We start from the raw sequence: 20003 nt of genomic DNA on the forward strand, positions 1-20003 counted from the left end.
GGTGTGCGTAATATTGTAAAATATGGTAATACAATTCCTATCCCTAATACAATTGTAAATTAAAATAGAATTCCTAATAAAATATATTTTTCCCGACGTTCCTATTCGTAGTACAATTCTAGAATATAATTACTATTGGTAATAATTCAGTATATATATTTCTCTGCAATGCAATCTATACTATTAATAAATACAATATCCTCAGTTTTAACTTCCCGCCCAAAACAGACCTATAATATTTTGGTGTGCGTAATATTGTAAAATATTGTAATACAATTCATATTCCTAATACAATTCTAGACTAGAATTACTAATGGTAATACTTCAGTATATATACTTCTCTGCAAGGCAATCTATACTATTAATAAAAACAATATCCTCAGTTTTAACTTCCTGCCGCCCAAAAAAGACCTATACTAGTATGGATTGCGTAATATTGTAGAATATGGTAATACAATTCATATTCCTAATACAATTGTACATTAAAATAGAATTCCTATTAAAATATATTCTTCCCGACGTTCCTATTCGTAATACGATTCTAGACTAGAATTACTAATGGTAATACTTCAGTATATATACTTCTCTGCAAGGCAATCTATACTATTAATAAAAACAATATCCTCAGTTTTAACTTCCTGCCGCCCAAAAAAGACCTATACTAGTATGGATTGCGTAATATTGTAGAATATGGTAATACAATTCATATTCCTAATACAATTGTACATTAAAATAGAATTCCTATTAAAATATATTCTTCCCGACGTTCCTATTCGTAATACGATTCTAGACTAGAATTACTAATGGTAATACTTCAGTATATATACTTCTCTGCAAGGCAATCTATACTATTAATAAAAACAATATCCTCAGTTTTAACTTCCCGCCCAAAACAGACCTATAATATTTTGGTGTGCGTAATATTGTAAAATATTGTAATACAATTCCTATCCCTAATACAATTGTAAATCAAAATAGAATTCCTAATAAAATATATTCTTCCCTACGTTCCTATTGGTAATACAATTCTAAACTAGAATTACTAATGGTAATAATTCAGTATATATACTTCTCTGCAATGCAATCTATACTATTAACAAAAACAATATCGATCAGTTTTAACTCCCGCCCAAAACAGACCTATAATATTTGGGTGTGCGTGTAAAATATGGTAATACAATTCCTATCCCTAATACAATTGTAAATTAAAATAGAATTCCTAATAAAATATATTCTTCCCTACGTTCCTATTCGTAGTAGAATTACTAATGGAAATAATTCAGTATATATATTTCTCTGCAATGCAATCTATATCTATATCTATACTATTAATAAAAACAATATCCTCAGTTTTAACTTCCCGCCCAAAACAGACCGTATAATATTTGGGTGTGCGTAATATTGTGTAAAATATGGTAATACAATTCCTATCCCTAATACAAATGTAAATTAAAATATAATTCCTAATAAAATATATTTTTTCCTACGTTCCTATTCGTAGTAAAATTCTAAATTATAATTACTATTGGTAATAATTCAGTATATATATTTCTCTGCAATGCAATCTATACTATTAATAAATACAATATCATCAGTTTTAACTTCCCGCCCAAAACAGACTTATAATATTTTGGTGTGCTTAATATTGTAAAATATTGTAATACAATTCCTATCCGTAATACAATTGTAAATTAAAATATAATTCCTAATAAAATATATTCTTCCCTACGTTCCTATTCGTAATACAATTCTAGACTAGAATTACTAATCGTAATAATTCAGTATATATATTTCTCTGCAATGCAATCTATACTATTAATAAAAACAATATCCTCAGTTTTAACTTCCTGCCGCCCAAAACAGACCTATAATAGTATGGATTGCGTAATATTGTAAAATATGGTAATACAATTCCTATCCCTAATACAATTGTAAATTAAAATAGAACTCCTAATAAAATATATTCTTATCTACGTTCCTATTCGTAATACAATTCTAGACTAGAATTACTAATTGTAGTAATTCAGTATATATATTTCTCTGCAATGCAATCTATACTATTAATAAAAACAATATCCTCAGTTTTAACTTCCTGCCGCCCAAAACAGACCGATATTATTATGGTATGGTTTGCGTAATATTGTAAAAAATATGAAAATTTTGCATAATTTAACCCGCAAGGCCAACCAATTTTCTGAACGACATTCGTGCATGCAGGTGTCGGCGCACGAGTCAAGCTTTCTTAAGTTCATTTTGCGATTTCATTTGCACCACCCCCCTGCGCGCGAGAGAGTTTCTATGCTATACAATTCAATAAGCCTTAGGAAAACTCTTGTATAAGTAGTGGTGCAAACCACTTCTCAAACCAATGTGGGACAAAAGTTACTTGAAAGGTTTTTCTCTATATTTTTCTAACTCAAATGGGTCAACTTTGAGAACCAATTTCTTATTCACCCATTATCAGTTTTGAGCGTACAATATATCAATCTTTTCGTCTAACTACGAAGAACACGAATCCACTTTGACCCGACCAAAATCAAAAGTGGACCCCACATATATTTGTACCACAATATTGCCAGTAAAATGCCATTTTATGCTAATTTTTTTCCAACAGTTATTTGTCCAAAGAATATCAACGTGTTGAAGGAAGAAGATGATATATAGTGAAGGGCAATATCATCTTCACTATATATCATCTTCCTCCTCCAACACAACGCTCTACGGTCAACCAACAATTACTCAACTGATTATCCCATTACTCCCATGTAAATTTTTCTCTAATATAGTTATACTTACTGAATATCAAAATATAAGTGTACCTTAAGATCTTGTAATAACTAACCGACAAGTAATTAAATTAATGAATATGATGCAATAATGTAAATTATCTACCTATTGCATTTATACACTTATTTTAGAATACTGAATTTTTGTGGTATTTGTTGTATGCAAGGAAGACGCATACTATAATTGCATTTATACACTTATTCATACTCATATTCGATGTTATAATTTATATAATTGTATATCGATTCAAATATTTCTTAAAATATTATAACAAATTCATTCCGTGCAACGCACGAGTGAAAATACTAGTTAATATGTAAATACAAATGTATGATTGCCTATCGAATTTGATAATAAAATTAAATTGATATTGGCCAAATGAGTGTTTGGGGTATATTTGTGAACAATAGATTACACAGTAATATTGCTAATTATTTGACAATAGTTATGAGAATAAAGGTAAGAATGGACAATGAGATGAGGTATTGGATAACTAATACCCTTTTTGGCATCAAATTACTCTTTTAATTGAAAATAATTAATAAGTAGTTTAATTTCATTGTAACAAAGTTAGTACTCACAAAAAAAAAAGTAGTTCAATTACAATACGCATAATAATATATATTAACATTCAATAATTTTTTTAAATAAGTAGTTTAAATACAATACGCATAATAATATATATTAACATTCAATAATTTTTTTTAAATAAGTAGTTTAAATACAATATGCATAATAATATATATTAACATTCAATAATTTTTTTAAATAAGTAGTTTAAATACAATATGCATAATAATATATATTAACATTCAATAATTTTTTTTAAATAAGTAGTTTAAATACAATATGCATAATAATATATATTTACCTTGAATAATGTGCGAAGTTACTTGAACTCGAGTCGGGTCGAATCCTAACAGGGGCGGTCCTACTCGGGATGTGCCTCACATTACCTAAGACGTGTACACTGAGCAGGTTTACGGTCATACGAGTGAGGGATATATCCTATCAGTTAAAAAATCTCATCTCATTTTTTTTGTTCTAAAAAAATTTCTCAAAAGAACCACTAATGTGGTTGCTCTAATAATCATTCAGATCAACATAAAACACATCAATAAGTCAAAAGGGAGGAGCATAAAATCACTTCCCTATCAAAAAAAAAAAAAGAAAAAAAAAAGAAGGTATCTTACACAAGAACGTGAGCAGCAGAATTCACATACTTTTTAACAAAAGAAAAACTGAGATATTGGTAAAATTCATAACTATTTCTTTAATGTTATGAATTTAAAATATACAAGATTGTTGCCAATGACGTTGTGATCATGTGACTATCTTAAATAGACGGTCATGGGTTTGAGTGGGAGCGGTATTGACTTTTTGCATACTACAACATAACAGTGTTAGTATTTCTTAAAAAAAGGATCGTCATACATAATTTAACATTTTTATTTAATATTATTATTATACATACACTATAAAATAGCATTAAATTAAATGAATTATAAGATGCTTGTCCTGCCTGCCTATGATCAGTGATCACCATACCAAAATTAGTCACATCTAAAAATAGTACCCCCCAAAGAAAACACGGATTATCGGCGAAGAAAAATACGTGGAGTGCGTAGGAAGTGGACACGTCAGATCACATCAATCACGATGCTGGCGGAAAATGTGAACCCGGTTCACAAACCGAAGAAAAAAGCGGGGGGCTGTCTACGAGCGAACCGGGACCGATACGGTGGACCGGCGGTTTCGTGTACTGGCGAAACTGATATTGCACCGATATTAATACTCTGTTGCCTCTGTAGCTCCCATCATTCACCTCAAGTTTCCTACTCCGCATCTCCGCCACCGCGAGCCGCTCTCCGGCACAGGTACGCCGCCGGCTACTACATCTGTACTGCGCAGATCTAGCAGCATCGCTTCATTTGTTACCACGGATCGGAATTGAACACCCGGAGTTTGTTCATTTTCAGTTTTGTGTGCTCTGAATCGATTGATTTGCTGATTTTTTTAATTTTTTTTAAAAATTTTTTTAATATCGATTAGCTCATAGAACTGTGTCTTGCAGAGTTGCAGTTTGCTGCGAGGATTCACGTCACCGGAGCGTGATCTTCTGAAAATCCTGTCTGCATAGCGCCATGAATTCTCGAAGGTTTCGCTGTTAAATTTTTAAATTATTGCGGTTTTCGTTCATGCATCTGATCGGCATTTGCTTAGTGTTTGGAATTGTGAATTCGGAGTTGTTTTGTTCGGATTTGGTGTTCAGGTGGGAATTTCCGTGTGTTCGTCTAGGGCTCATTGGGGACTGGTTTTGTAGTTTGAGTTCCGGCAAGTATTAAGTAGTTGTGGCTGTATGTGGATCGTGATATTGGAGTGTGTTCTGTGTGTATCAGTATAAAGTTTTGTTTTTCTTTCCATGTGAGCTAAAATTGCTTGCTTGTACACTACTATATTGGTCCTCCTTGATGGTAGATAAAACATCAATAATCTTGTTCTGTCATTTAATTGGAATTAGTTAGTTTAGCTTATTGTAGTTGTATCCACATTCCAGTCAATTCCTGAGCACCAATTTGTCCTTTTTTTGCCCTTGGATGGGGTTGTGTACAAGTCACATGTTGTGGTTACAGTAGTTTGAATTGGTTACTTTGCTAGTGTGTTCTGTTATCATCCATTTTTATTAAAAAAAATTGCATTTAGGTATATGTATATATATATGCTGGTTTAAAATAACTTTTCTGCTCTTATTGATTGTTTATGTCTATGCCTTGGTGAAAATGTATCGCTGACACCTATCTATCCAATGGCTTGTAGTAATAATCTTTGAATTTCAGGGATCGCAATGCTAGAACTGCTCTGTTTGATGGTATTGAGGAAGGTGGCATTAGGGCTTCATCATCATACTCTTCTCATGAGATTGATGAACATGAGAATGAAAAAGCACTGGATGGACTGCAAGATAGAGTCAATCTGCTGAAAAGAGTAAGTTTTTCTTTCTTTATTTGTCAAAAAAGAAAATGTTTTACTTTCTCAAAAGCCTCTAATGTGAGTTAGTCAACAATCAGCTGATATGAATGCAATAGTCTAGCAGAAAAGGCAACATACGAACAGAATCGAGGTGAATTATTTTTATTTTTACAAGGAGGTACTTTGGTGTTTAGGGTTTGATACTGTGATGTAAATAGATGACAGAAAGAGTTTAGGAAAGAGGACGTTGGCAAGGGTCTGGCAAGAGTCATGTTTTATATAGGAGGGATTGGCGAGTCTGCCTTGCTTTGAATGTGTAACTTGTTCCTGGCCATTAGTTTATGTTGTAGTTTGATTCATGAAAAATTCAGTTTACTGAACGTGGTGGAATTTATCTGAAGCATTTGCCATTGCCTATATTATTTTTTCTACTTTTAACTCAAGCCATTTTCATATAGCACAAATGGAAAATAAGACTTTTAAACTTCTGATAATCTTCAACCAAGTCCTTATCAAGTTGTTATTACAGTTGTCAGGTGATATACATGAGGAGGTAGACACCCATAATCGTATGCTGGACAGAATGGTAACCATACCTTAACGACATAGCCAAGATCACAGCTTATCACGTTTCACCTTTTCAAATTCATTATTTATACATTTTCTTTCCTGATCAGGGCAATGACATGGATGCTTCAAGGGGAGTGTTATCTGGAACCATGGACAAATTCAAGATGGTGTGTTAAATTAACTGGTCTCAGTCTTATTTTCCTCACTTGGCGTGTATACCTGTATGCACTGAATGTCTATCTGTTTCTTTGCTTAAGGTATTCGAGACGAAATCAAGCCGGAGGATGTTCACTCTTGTGGCATCTTTTGTGGTTCTCTTTCTGGTGGTGTACTATCTCACCAGGTAAATGATGACGAGCGTTCGGATATCTACTGGTTTTATAGCTGTTGATACCAGATTCACATTTGATCATGCTGTCTACATCACCCTCTCATAACCTTAATATCCGAACGTATCTGTAAAGATGTTTTATGCAAAATACTTTTTGAATAGTATGCCTTCTGGAATGGATATAATGACAACACTAGTGGTTGTTACCTTGTTATAGATACCATTGCAGTTTGTTGAAATGTTTATGGCTTCAGTGAACTAAATAGAAATGCAAACCTTCCAGAATTTTGCACTGTGTGACACCTGCAAAAAGGAAATGATAAGCTTAGCTTGTTGATAATTGGCAATTTCTATTTAAGGGCCAACTGGCTTCTGTTGTAATCTGGACTGGATCGAACTGTGAGTCAATATGCTTGTCTGTGTGCCAGTTGTTGAAGCTCACATATTGGAATGGCATTGTGAGATAATGGTTTTCCTTGAGTGTAAATACCTATAATTATTCTTATTGAGAAGTGGTGCCAACAGAAAAAGGGTTAGACGGCTCGCCATTTTCTCTTAGACCCTTAGCAAAAACCACAAGAAGTCTTTTAAGTTTTAACTTATGAAAAATTTGAGTTATATTATATGGTACGGTTCATTTTCCTTACCAAGAATCACAAAAAAATCTTTAGTTTAAGAAAAATTAGGTTATATTATACTGTGTTTGTAAGGGTTAAATTAAACTTGAAACTTTTGTGTTTGTAAGGGTTAAATTTAACTTGAAACTTTGTGGTTATCAAATTAATTATCAAACCAATTTGACCGCCTTATTCTCCCGAACCCCAAGGTGTCAACATTATAATAGAAATGATTACTCCCGGTCATAAAAACTATATAGTATGTGTACAAACTTTTGTAAATTAATTTTCTTTTCCTCCCAATATAAATTATCATTTAATGCAAGTTCAGGTTCGTGGTATTGAATTGTTATATCTCAAAAGATGAAGAGCTAGCTAGAGTGAGTATTTGAAAAGATAAAAATAAAATTTGTAGACATGTCCAATCCTACAATCTTACAATTGTAGACACGCTCAAAAATAGAGTGCTAGCTAGAGCGAGGATTCGGGAAAAAAAAAATTGTAGAGATGTTCAACAGTTAATCCTCAAAATTTTAATAAAGGGCAAGGGAAACACACAATTATTACTTGAGGGTGTGCACTGAGCAAACTTTGTGTGATAGATAAATTAAACCACACTAGGAATATTCTGTCCTGTGAGTTTTGCCGATAGATTGTTTATCATAATTAAAAAGTCGTAACATTTAACTATTTAAGTACAAGAGTGTTGCATGTATCATCCACTCAATTACTACTCCTTTCAGGTCTCAGTTAATCAGCATGGGTAAACCACAGTTATTCCTCTTTTCCCCATTGCAATGAGTGAATAGTCCAACAACTACCATTTTGTAACGCAAATGAATTTAAAGAAAAAAGAAAAGGCAGATCAATCTGCATATGCAGCAGTGACTCTTATTTTATCATGGAAAAAATGGACAGTGAATTCGGATATAAGTCTTGAAATTCATAATATAACTTGATGGTAAATTACCGTTGGGTTTCGGTAATAGACTTGATTTTGAGTCTCATAAAATTCTTCACGAGATGAAGTCTTAATTAGTATGTTATACCATTTAATACAAAAATAAAGAATGAGTTAATACAAGTTGCGGTCCTCCAAGTATAGTGATGCCGTCGCGTTTAGTTATAAATTTTCAATTTAATCACCAGTTGTCCTTCAACTTTCAAATTTAATTATCTATTATCATTCAATATTTAAACTTTTAACCAGTTCGAGTCCTAACTTTGTCCCCTTGTTAAATTTTGTAAGACTAAACGTGACGATACTAGTATACTCAGAGAACCCACCTGGTATTAATTCAATAAGCTAAGAAATTATAGATTCTTAGAACAAAATGGCAAACAAGAATCGGGCAAGAGGATTAAGTTTCATCCTTCTTCACACACTCCACTAACACTAATATTTTATGGAGCGTTTGGATAAGGTAGTTGTGTTGCGGTTTTGTTGGTTAGGATAGGGAAGTTATTAGTTTAAAATTTCAATAAGGTAGTTGGACATTAGTTATCTACAACCTTAACTAACCTTAACTTCTTTTATCTAATCCAAATATACTTAAAAATTTGCATTAATTTAAAATTCAACCAACAAAATCGAGTTTCAATTCAATTGTTGATATCTTACACCCATCCCGACAAGAGGATATTTTTCTTCCTTGGCTTAGCAGGTAGGGTGGTGATAGTTTAATTCATTGCCAATTTTCAATGGCCACCACCATCTTCGAGCTAGCTCACTAAGTAATTAATCAAGCCGAAGTTGAACTTACAACTCTTTATCTCGTGACTTGTCGAGCCACTCACAATCCCCACACACAACTATGGTTTAAACTTGAGCTCAATTCAAACTAACCAATTGAATTGACCGAGCTCAAGCCTTATAAAAAAGATTGAGTCGAATTGAGCTTGAATTTTTAAACCTGATCGAATTTGAACCACTATAATTATTTCAAGCTCAAACCTAAGCCACCCTAAGTTTGGAATTAACTAGACTTATTTACATCGCTACGATAGGTAACATTACATTGTATATATCGTTCAAATTAAAAGAAAAATAATACCACACGGTTATTCATTGTCTCTCTCACCTTCTCATATCTTCTCTCTTCCATTTACCTTTTCCACATCTATATCCTAACTACCCTTTTCACATACTCTAATCTCCTTTCTTAAGAGTCAACCAAAGCCTATCAATACAATATTGTGGTCATCCAAATGACACCAAACATGCCATCCCAAGTGCCAAGTTCAAAACTTTGTTGTTTATTAATTATAAACATTATATTCTTCTAAAACATGCATGTAATTCATACATCACTTCAGAATACCAAGTAATTATAAATATATATATATATATATATATACTCCATATATATGTTTATCAAAGAATCATGCAAGAACCCGATACAATTTCACTCTATATAAATCTTTAACATAATATTCATTTCCATACCAATTACCCTAAACATTTCTATAATTCCCCATCATATATATGCACCAAGAATAATGCATACATTTCTCTTTACATCATAGATAGATTAACATGCACCTATCCTATTCTCTAGAACAAGAATTGACGCAAAACACATTATATATGAATGCTAGTTCACTCATGTAAGGAGCAAGCTATATATATATGTAAGAATGAAAAAATCGATATTTTTTTTTTCATTTTTAGGATTCTGTGTTTGTGCTTTAATTTACATCACTATTGAGAAATTACCAGTTTTCAATCATCATATATCTCCAAAGTGAACGAAAATTTAGGACATTTTTCAACCTTTCCCGCTACTAATTAATGCTCAGTCATGGTGAAGATAATGCAAGCTATGATGGTCAAGTCAAGCCAGTTTTCCTAGTCTAAATAAGGCTGTCGTTTCACCTGGCATGCAGCTGGCCGGCCAAACAGTTAGTTAGTTCGATCTAGCTGCCGGCCACCCATGATGTTCAACAAACAACTGATGACCAAGTCAGATGAATTACTATAAAGAACATAATGGATATATAACAGAATATATATATCAGGAGAAGCATCATATCAAGTAGTTAAATTCATTAATTTTATATACACACACATTAGTTCACATTTCATTTCAATCATCACTCATAAAGTTGGCTCCTAACGGGAGGGAAACACTCCATTGGTAAGCCCTTTTCGATCACTATTTTCTATACATCTGATATGAAGGTCAGATAAACTGATGAGGTTCAAATCTAAATCTGTTACGAATCGAAATATTTAAGAATAGATATATTATATTGCATCTCTTAGTTACATATATGTATGCAGCTTGCAAGGATTTAGAATGGTTGGGACAATCAAATGCATACCCACACACTCAAATGTTATATCCATGCAAGTAGACATAACATAGAAGGTTGCCATATACAACATCGGGCCTTAAACCGTTATAAGAAAATTTATTTTTATAAATTCTTGAAATAATATATACTACCAATTGTAAAGAAAATATAAAGATGAGATAATGACCTCACTTATTAAGAAAATATGGTGATGAAATCGGTTGTGAAGTTATGATTATAAGATTATTACACAATATTATAACCCTAATCAAATAATTAATTAGGGTTAGATTATATTCTAACAAAAAAAAAAAAAACAAATGAAAACTTTACCCGTTTAGCTAATCCGCATATGCATTCCGCCTTGTGAATCGAGCAAACAAAAATGGTGGTTTTGCAGAGAACCATATATAAGCTATACTGTACAACATCTTGGATCAGCAAATTCTAGGACGGATCGAAACAACGTAAGACAGCTGCTAACGATAATCATGGCCTAGTCGAAGCTCCAAATCCACGCTGTCGTCGATCTTCTCCACGACGTCGTCTACGTGGCGCAAGCTCAAGCGCCAATCGTTTTCAAATAAATTTAAGCACTGGGGATTGTTATTACCGTCGCCGTCGTCGCAGTCCAGAGCGTTGTAACGGTAATAACGGTGGTCCGAAAAAACCGGGCCGGAGGTGGTCGCCGGAAAATGCGTCTGGTAACTCATCTGAGACGGCGGCGGCGCTGATACCTGGTGGTGGAAAAACATGGGAACGTTTAAGGTGGTATAAAAATTATTATTATTATTTTCACGGCCGCCGGCGGCGGGCTTGTTCGGATTGAACGAGGTTTCGTCGTTGTTAAGGTTGTCGTTAGGTTTAGGATTCCGGGCGGCCCTGTCTTTCCGGTGAATGTTCATGTGGCCGCCGAGGGCCTGCGCGGTGTTGAAGCCTCGCTTGCAGTAGACGCAATCGTAAGAGCGGCCGATGCCGGCCAAGTCGTTTTCCGGCCGCTGGGGTTCTTGATTTTCCGGCGAGTAGTTTATGGACTCCATCTTCTGTCTCATGTATGTATAGTAAAGGAATTAAACTGGGGTTTTGTTGATCTGATAGAGAAGATATATATACAGAATTGAAGATGAGAAGAAAGAGGAAATAAGGGCTTGAATTTGCTAGGTTTAGAAAGGTAGGTTGCTTCAATGGTGGTAAAGATTGGTGAGTCAAGTCAAGACAACTTTTGGATCTTCTCTGCAGACTCATTTTGCTACAGACAGCAGGCTGTCTCTATATAAAATTATATATATATATATATATATATATATATATATATATATATAGTATATGTAACCAACTGGCATGACTCTATTTAGAAGCGTGAGAGACTCTCAAGTTTGAAATTCATATTTATATATATTGTTTAAATAATTATATTAACGAAATTCTTGAGTTCATACCACTATACATTCTAAAAATGAGAACTGAAGTGTGAAAAACTTACCCGTCAATAAGTAAATTGTTAATGCATAAATATTGCAAGTGTAAGGGTGAGGCCAGATTAACTTGGGTATTCGTACCTTTGTTGGTCTGTTCGACTAAGCAAGAGTCAAACTTTGTTAATGTCATTTGAATAGAATCCAAATTAACTTAAAATTGTCAATTATTTCTTCTTCTTCTTCTTTCTTTTTTTTTTTTGGGTAGCTAGGACGGCACAATGCAAATTGAAAAAGATCAAAACTTTTCTCTAACTATTGCTCATCAATAGCATTAGCATTTCAAAAGTTTAAAAATTATATATGCGTTACTATATATGATTACAATATGCAATATACTATATATACAAGATAAGTCTAAATATCTAAAGGTCACGAGTTCGATTATTGTCAATTTCCTCTCAATAAAGTATAATGCATATGATTTTTTTTAATACGATTTACATATATATATTCTGTGATTTGCAAGCTATTGAATTGGAGCGTGCCAGAATTTACTTAGTGCATCATATAGTGACTACATGTTTCCTATCATACTTAAAAAAAAGAAAAGAAAAAAAAAGAGAGATAAGCATGAGTACGTACGATGAAGATTATAGTTAGCAAATAGCTATACTGATGATCTATCATCAGTTAGTGTATATATAGTTAAAATAAGTTATCAGTAATTCAGAGGTAGCTTTCAAAATTAAACTTAAAATCATCATCCTATGATAGTATGCATATTTTAATTTTGTTACTAACTACTCATGACTATCGACTCAATAACTCCCTATCACATGTACATATATGCTACGAATATCAAATTAAACTTGAGACCTATATATATATATATATATATATATATATATATATATTTGTGTACAATTCAAATGATTCCACGTACAGAGAATATACGTATATACACACATATTGCTCGCATGGACAACTCAATTGGTCATAAGGGTGGAGTTTAAAAAGAAAGATCTCACCAGCGATAGTGCGCAACAACCTCTCAAAGTGAGGCAACATGTCTAGCCTCTGTGTTCAGCTGAGTTACAATGATTTACATTTTAACATAAACAAAGAAAACTAATCAACCTTTCAAAAAAAAAATAAAAAATTGATCAATAAACAACTTAACATTTTGAAACTGTTGATATATAAATAGATGATAATTAGTGCAACTATGTAAGATGATCAACTGTTAACACTCCCACATGGATGATGGGAGTGAGTTCGATCCTCAGTGGAGACTCTTTGTGCTTCATTAGGTTGAGAAAGTAGCTATGAACAGATACTACACTGTAATAGAGTCAATAGTACTCAAAAAAAAAAGAAGGTAAGATGATCAACTATTTCATGCGAGTGCCAAATTATTTTTTTTTTAAAAGATCATTATAAAAATTTAAATTTTTTGGGTGATTAAGAAAACATGCTGTTACTATTCAAAAGTTTGCATGAGATAAATCTGGCTGTGTAATAACTCGCAAATTAAGAATAATAATTTTTAAATGAGAATAAGCAAAATTTCTGATTAAAAATAGACCCACTTTTCCTAATTCAGCTGACCGCTAATCACGCTGAACTTTTTCATGCCATGCAAAGGATTAATTTCATCTCTCTCTATTCATTTATTTATTTTAGTAATTAAAATATTTTTTCCCAAGACATGGATATTCATATATCTGTGGGATTTCATTATTTTAAAGTATATAATACATAGAAGGTATTGTGGCAACTCCGATCACCTGCAAGGCTAACAATCTGACAAGTATCATAATACGAGAGCATCCCTATCTGTAATTATTTTGAAGTTTATGACATAAAATAAACTGATTCATGGCCTTAAAACTAATGTACAAAAGGGTTATTTCATGTTTTGTTCTTTCTGTAAAAGACAAGTTCATGTCAGAAGAAAACAAAAAAAAAGAAAAGAACAGCAATGCGCGCCTTGGGCTTTGTGCGCACTACCGCCCCAGCAGGGACGTGGGCCCGCTGGGGCAAGTCAGAGTGCTGGTGGCCACTCTGACATTGAACCATACTTTTTAATTTTTTTTTATAAAATTTTTAGAATTGTTTCACTTTTTTTTTTTTTTTTAATCTTTCTTCTCATATTTTCTTTAATTCCCTAAGCACACTTAGAAAAACTTCTCAAAAACCACAAAATAACCCCATTGATATTGATGCTCTAAGAGGCTAATGTCGGCCCAACCCAATTAAGAGACAAAGTGTTGGCCAGATTAGTTTTTTTCTTATGAAAGGAGAAGTTTGAACTTCCGACCTCTCTTAAAGATGAGAGTCTACGGTCGCCCACACCAATCAAGTTGGTTAGTCTCAAAGTTAAATTGATTCTATTTATTTCCTCATGAGTCTGTTAGTGTGGGTTTATAGAGTCTTGAATATAATTCGATAAAGTCAAGAAATCTTAATAGAAAAAAATAGTGTAATAAAAAAGGAAGAAAGAAAAATGACAGCACAAACGTTGCCATTTTTGTATGGTATTGTTGTCGGGAAACAAGCACGTCTCACCGGACCATTATATTCACCGTCTCTTGTGTCATCACAGTCGCCACTCGCCATCCCACCTAGGTGTCACCTACATAATTTAATCTATCTTCATCTATTAAAATTTATTATCAGCAATTTTCCTTCCAAGAAAAATGCATTATTTAATTATTGACACTTTTATTTTTGTTATGACTAGAAAAAAATTACAGTTATTATTCGGGAGTGTACACTTGATGACGCTTTTATTTTTTACACTTAAATTATGCGAAAGTAACACTTTTAGTCCCTATGCATCACAGAAATACGATGCAAGACTTAAAACTTAAACTTTTCTTGACCACGGACATGTTTTTGCTAGCTATTGACGTTGTATTTTTACACTACGACGTCACTACAAAGTATTAGTACAGTTACATGCGAGATGCATGTACTAAAAATATGACTATCAAGTATCAACTAATTTAGAACCAAAAGTGAAAGCATTCTTTGAGAATTAAAAGACTAAATCCACTATTTCCTATGACTTATGTATGCTTTAAAAAAAAAAATTTCCAACAAGTATTTCTTTTTCATGAATCGAATCAATCTCACCGAGTTTTGATCAAACTCCATTCAAGAAATATATATAGTTCTCTTTAGATTGTTATTGCATATTGCACATGTATATCTAGACTAGATACCGCAAAATAAAATTAGTCTAGCCGAGCCAAATCTAGATTATTAAACATCATTCAAAACGTTTACTTTACTGCATACACTGATACACATACGTTGGAGCTCCGATCAGGACCTGTTACAAAATATTACTACGAAAATAATGTTTTAGAAAAAATAACAAGCACAAGAACGAAATGATTTTTCTGGCAGCTAGGTGGTTAATACGAGCTGAGTAGAGCGAAACATTCTTTCCTTAAAACCTTATTTGTTACCTTCCCAATGTGCTAGGAGCGTTGTAGCCTAGGTTTCCTAGGATAAAACGTATTACGATTCAATGTTTGAGCACTCAAACAAAAGAATCCAGCGAACAAGAGCAATGGATGAAGCACAGTTGGCTAAGAAAGGAAGAAGAACATAGATTTTGAGAGCTAAAAATCGTAGGAGTTGAGTTGTTAAAATTCTGCTACAAACCGTTAGGCATGAGTTACGTTGTTCACGAGTCAAAGCCTTTTCAGACTCATTTTGGGATTTGATTTGCACCCTCTACATGCGCCAGAGAGGTTCTGATCTATACTATACAATTCAATAAGCCTTAGAAAGGCTGTTGTATAAATAGTGGTGCAAACCCACTTTCCAAACCAAGACAAAAGATCCTTTAATGCTTTTCCCTTCATGTTTTTCAACTTAAATGGGTCTACTTTGAGAATTAGTTTCTCTTTCACTCGTTCAGTTTTGAGCATACAATATATCAATCTATTCGTCTTACCACGAAAAATCCGAATCCACTTTGATCCAACCCAAATCAAAAGTAGACCCAATAACATTTGTACCACAAAATAACCACTTATAATGCCATTTTCCCAACATGAACTCATACCCTCCCCCACATATATATAGTAGTGATTATTATGATCCATATGATGGCGGCTTGTGAAGAACAAAAATGAAAGGCCAAGAGTTTCTGGTAGACATGATGATCCAAGCTATGACCTCAGATGCATCAAAATCAAGCTTATACATTAAATTTAAAAATCGCAGTGGGAATGACAACATGCATATATGAAATTTATATATAGTTACATGTCGTCCAATATTAGCATGCAATATAATATGGAAAATAAATGCATATTCCATATATGTGTGAGGATCGATGCCTGGGTTTTTAATATAAAAATGTTGTGTGAAAACTGCCTTCCACCTTCTCCTGGCATTTACTTCTCAACAGTTTATGTAAAAGGTCAAACGCATACCATACTATACTATTTCTCTCTGCCACCCATCTATTATATTATAGAGGTGTTTGGTAAATAGTTGATAGCTAATTGAATTAGAGGGTTTGACTAGTTGATAGCATTAGCTGATTGTACAAAATATTTGGTAAATTAGTTATTAATTGATAGTTGGAAAATGACTTTCTCAAAAAATTTATAAAAAATGTTGATTTGAGTAGCTTTTTGAATTTAGCGTTTTGAAGCAATAATCTGTTATAAAAAGCTAGGTAATTAATCAAATACTCATATTGACTATTTAACCAAGTCAAATAACTAATAATGATCAAACAAGTCAAAATTGACTGATAAACTAATTATGTTACCAAACAGGGCCAATATATTATGTTCCAAAGGAGTAACTGAGTTGATGAATGATTCTAATATATATATATATATATATATATATATATATATATATATATATATATATATATATATATATAAAAGTTTTTTCGGTTGAGTTCATCGCATATGATCGTTTTACTTTTTTTTTTTTGTATGATTTGTGAGCTACTACGCAATAAGTAGGATTTTCTTTGTAAATAATAATAAAAAAATTATTGGCATATATGGATTATGGAGTATACATATCTTCCTCTTTCCTTGATTATTTAATCTTAATTGGTTTTGTTCTGTCCTTTTCTTTCTCGTTGCAATTTTATTTTCTGGATCTTTATCTATCTAGCCATTATTATATATCGAAGGAGATATAAAAAGATCGATAAATATATGTACACCGTAACGTTATATATATTATGAATAATAAGTAAAATGGCTAGGTATAATAATAATAATACTTTGTATCAATTTAGGGTTTAAACTTTAAACTCATAATTGTATGTTAAAAATTCAAACCTTTGTTAGAATTTGAATTTCTATCTATTGATGGTTGAAAATTAGAAAAGTATGTATATGAATATGATGTTGACTTAATTGATTAAGTTTTTTAAATATTAAAAAAGTGATCGGTATTACCAATTGAAAATTCTAATAAAACCCATAACTGCATGTTAAGAATTTCAAATGTTTGGGGGAGTTTAATATAATTTCTACTGTTGTTAAAAATTTGGGGAATACACTAACAATGTAATAGAGTTAGTTGTATTAAAAAGAAAAATTAACTGATCAAGTTTTCCAACTATAGTTAAAGTGTTGACCACTTTCAATGAGTGGTAAGTAACAGTGACAATTTTTTTTTTTTTTAATTCCTCAAAGTGATCTAAAAGTTTATTTTCAATTAAAAACTTTTTGTTAGTTTCTTCTTCTAAATACTACTTACTAAATTAGAGAGTTAAGCCCGTGTGAATAAATTTCTAGTCACTTTTTAGTGTTCGTAATGGTGAATTTTCACAAGATTAACTTACCAAATTAAATTGGTAGCCTTTGTCGGCATTACTTTATATAGATTTTATTAATGTTTTTTTAACCTAAAAATTTTACTGTCAGACATAGTGATTAATCTCTTCATTGAATTGTAGGTACCTTTACAAGTGAGACAACTAACCTAGAGATTTAAGACTTATTAAGTTTAATTCAAGCTAACTATAATCGTACTCTTTTCAATATAATGCTATATTTTTGGATTATAACACTTAAAAATCAAGATTACATGAGGACTTAATTAAGCTAGGCATGGTATCTCTCTCTCTCTTGCAGGCCTAGATCTGTCCATAAATGCATACATGTATATATATACACATATATTTGTACGCGTGCTCGATATTTTCATTTATTTTTTTATTGTGTATGTCTAATATGTTATTGAAATATCAGATGTGTAGAGTGTAACTGAACATAGTGACAACACTAATTTCGTGGTACGAATAAGAACTGGGCTTGTTAAGTGGATCGAGTGCGGTACCCATGCCCACGCAGTACAGTACATGGATAATTTTGTAAATGTACCATTAGGGTTATTTATAAATATAATATTTATAATTATCACACTTAATAAATTAAAAGATCTCTTTGATGACTACGGTAAATGTAGGCAAATTGTTTGGTACAGCAAAATACGGAACAAAATACTGTATTTATATCAGATCGGGTACAAGGTAGAATACCATAGGGGAGACCGAGCTACGTGACAGTGGGTCAGAGGTTCCCGGTCTCTTTAGCTACTGTATTAGAAGAAATAGCCAAAAGTCCATCTACCGTAATAAATGCGCCTTTTATAGTGGCTTTGGTAAGGGTTCCGGTCTGGCGGCATGTGAGATGCGTAGCGGTCATGCACCGGTCACTTTGTCGGTCTATCGCGGCGGCGGATAGGAGCGCGGTTGCGGGGTCTCTGGTTCGAACCTCCGCGAAGGCCTTTACTACGGCCCGGAGCGCAAAGGTGCCCGGCCTAGTCAGACCGGGAGGAAGACTCGGAGGGTCTGGTCAATCCCTAACTAGGAACACAGCCTGGGAGATCGGGATACGAAGAGCGGGATTTTACCTCTATCATCTAGCCCCCTAGCCCGGTCTTTTACGACCACCGGGGAGAGAAGTCCGGGCTGTATGAACGGTCTCGGGTTGTGTCGTTCCCGTTCAGCCAAGGAGCAGGAACGAGAAAACGACGTCAGCCCTAATACCCACGCGTCGCGTTCCCGTGGACCTCGGAACTTGGGCCTAGGCTAGGCCTACGTCGTGGGGAACCGAATCGGCGGCCCCTTGCTCTCCTCTCTATAAAGACGAGATTCGCACGGCCTTTTCGACTTTCACGAAAATCCAATCCCCTGATTGGTGAAACCCGATCCCTCTATCGGTAGGATTCGGACGACCCCTGTAGTCCAAAAGACTGTGCTTAAGGTTGTACTCTTTTTCCTTGACTAGGATTTTTTTCCCGTTGGGTTTTTTCTTAGTCCAAGGTTTTTTAGCGAGGCAACCGGCATAGGTCACAGACTATGTGGTCATCTTTCAGCCCGAACTCTTCTTCGTTGGCGCTTAAAGTTGTGCTCTTTTTTCCTTGGCTATGATTTTTTTCCCACTGGGTTTTTTCTTAGCCCGAGGTTTTTAACGAGGCAACTAGCGTAGGTCACGGACCTTAAGGCTAGTGTTCCAGCCCGAGCCCTTCCTCATGTACTCAGCGTCAGGGCACGGACTGAGGGGGCTAGTTGATAGGGAATATACCCCTATACCACCCTACGAGTAGTATACGTATGTTCAACGTATTGTATAATTATTAGCCCTATATAAGGTACTGGAGCCCTTGGTGGAAGGGACTTTTGGCCCTCTTTCTACTTCTCTCTAAAATGTCTAAGAACCAAAAAGGCTCTCTATTCTCTCTATTGAAGATCAATGAATACAAGAGTGGTTTGGCCTAAATTCTCCCATTCTACTTCTTATCTCACATAGATTGTTGTATACTTGAATACATTGAGGAATTATTCTTTATCATTGTTAAACCACGTAAATATTGTTTTATGTTGTTTTTCTGCCTTTGTTCATGATCTTTTGCTCTCGTTTTTCCTCAACAAGTTTCAATCTTTCCAATTCAATATAATGGCAAACAACAGTCAACAAAATTGTGGGAATGACAGTACATACAGTGTGCTAA

The 20003-nt window shown here is 33.5% G+C and overlaps 2 protein-coding genes across 2 annotated transcripts; one reads left to right on the top strand and one right to left on the bottom strand.

Moving 5' to 3' along the window:
• The first annotated feature begins 4553 nt into the window (after window positions 1-4553).
• LOC116003605 (bet1-like SNARE 1-1) lies at window positions 4554-6950 on the top strand. The gene is made up of 6 exons (XM_031243501.1): window positions 4554-4664; window positions 4862-4945; window positions 5625-5772; window positions 6287-6343; window positions 6435-6494; window positions 6585-6950. Exons 2-6 carry the CDS (start codon window positions 4932-4934, stop codon window positions 6672-6674), a joined length of 369 nt encoding a protein of 122 aa, XP_031099361.1. The 5' UTR covers window positions 4554-4664; window positions 4862-4931; the 3' UTR covers window positions 6675-6950.
• A 4101-nt stretch (window positions 6951-11051) lies between these two features.
• On the bottom strand, window positions 11052-11612 carry LOC116004124 (transcriptional regulator SUPERMAN-like). Its single transcript, XM_031244056.1, has one exon. It carries the CDS (start codon window positions 11610-11612, stop codon window positions 11052-11054), a length of 561 nt encoding a protein of 186 aa, XP_031099916.1.
• Window positions 11613-20003: the final 8391 nt, after the last annotated feature.

This window comes from Ipomoea triloba, chromosome 14 (genome assembly GCF_003576645.1).
Source record: "Ipomoea triloba cultivar NCNSP0323 chromosome 14, ASM357664v1".
Classification (NCBI taxonomy): domain Eukaryota; kingdom Viridiplantae; phylum Streptophyta; class Magnoliopsida; order Solanales; family Convolvulaceae; genus Ipomoea; species Ipomoea triloba.

What these genes read in the sequence shown, in the direction of transcription:
- LOC116003605 (XM_031243501.1), top strand. An exon ending in ATCGTATGCTGGACAGAATG is followed by an intron (nt 6,344 to 6,434) that starts GTAACCATACCT and finishes TTTCCTGATCAG; the next exon opens with GGCAATGACATGGATGCTTC. An exon ending in CCATGGACAAATTCAAGATG is followed by an intron (nt 6,495 to 6,584) that starts GTGTGTTAAATT and finishes TCTTTGCTTAAG; the next exon opens with GTATTCGAGACGAAATCAAG.
- LOC116004124 (XM_031244056.1), bottom strand. Translation starts at nt 11,612, where the DNA reads ATGGAGTCCATAAACTACTCGCCGGAAAATCAAGAACCCCAGCGGCCG.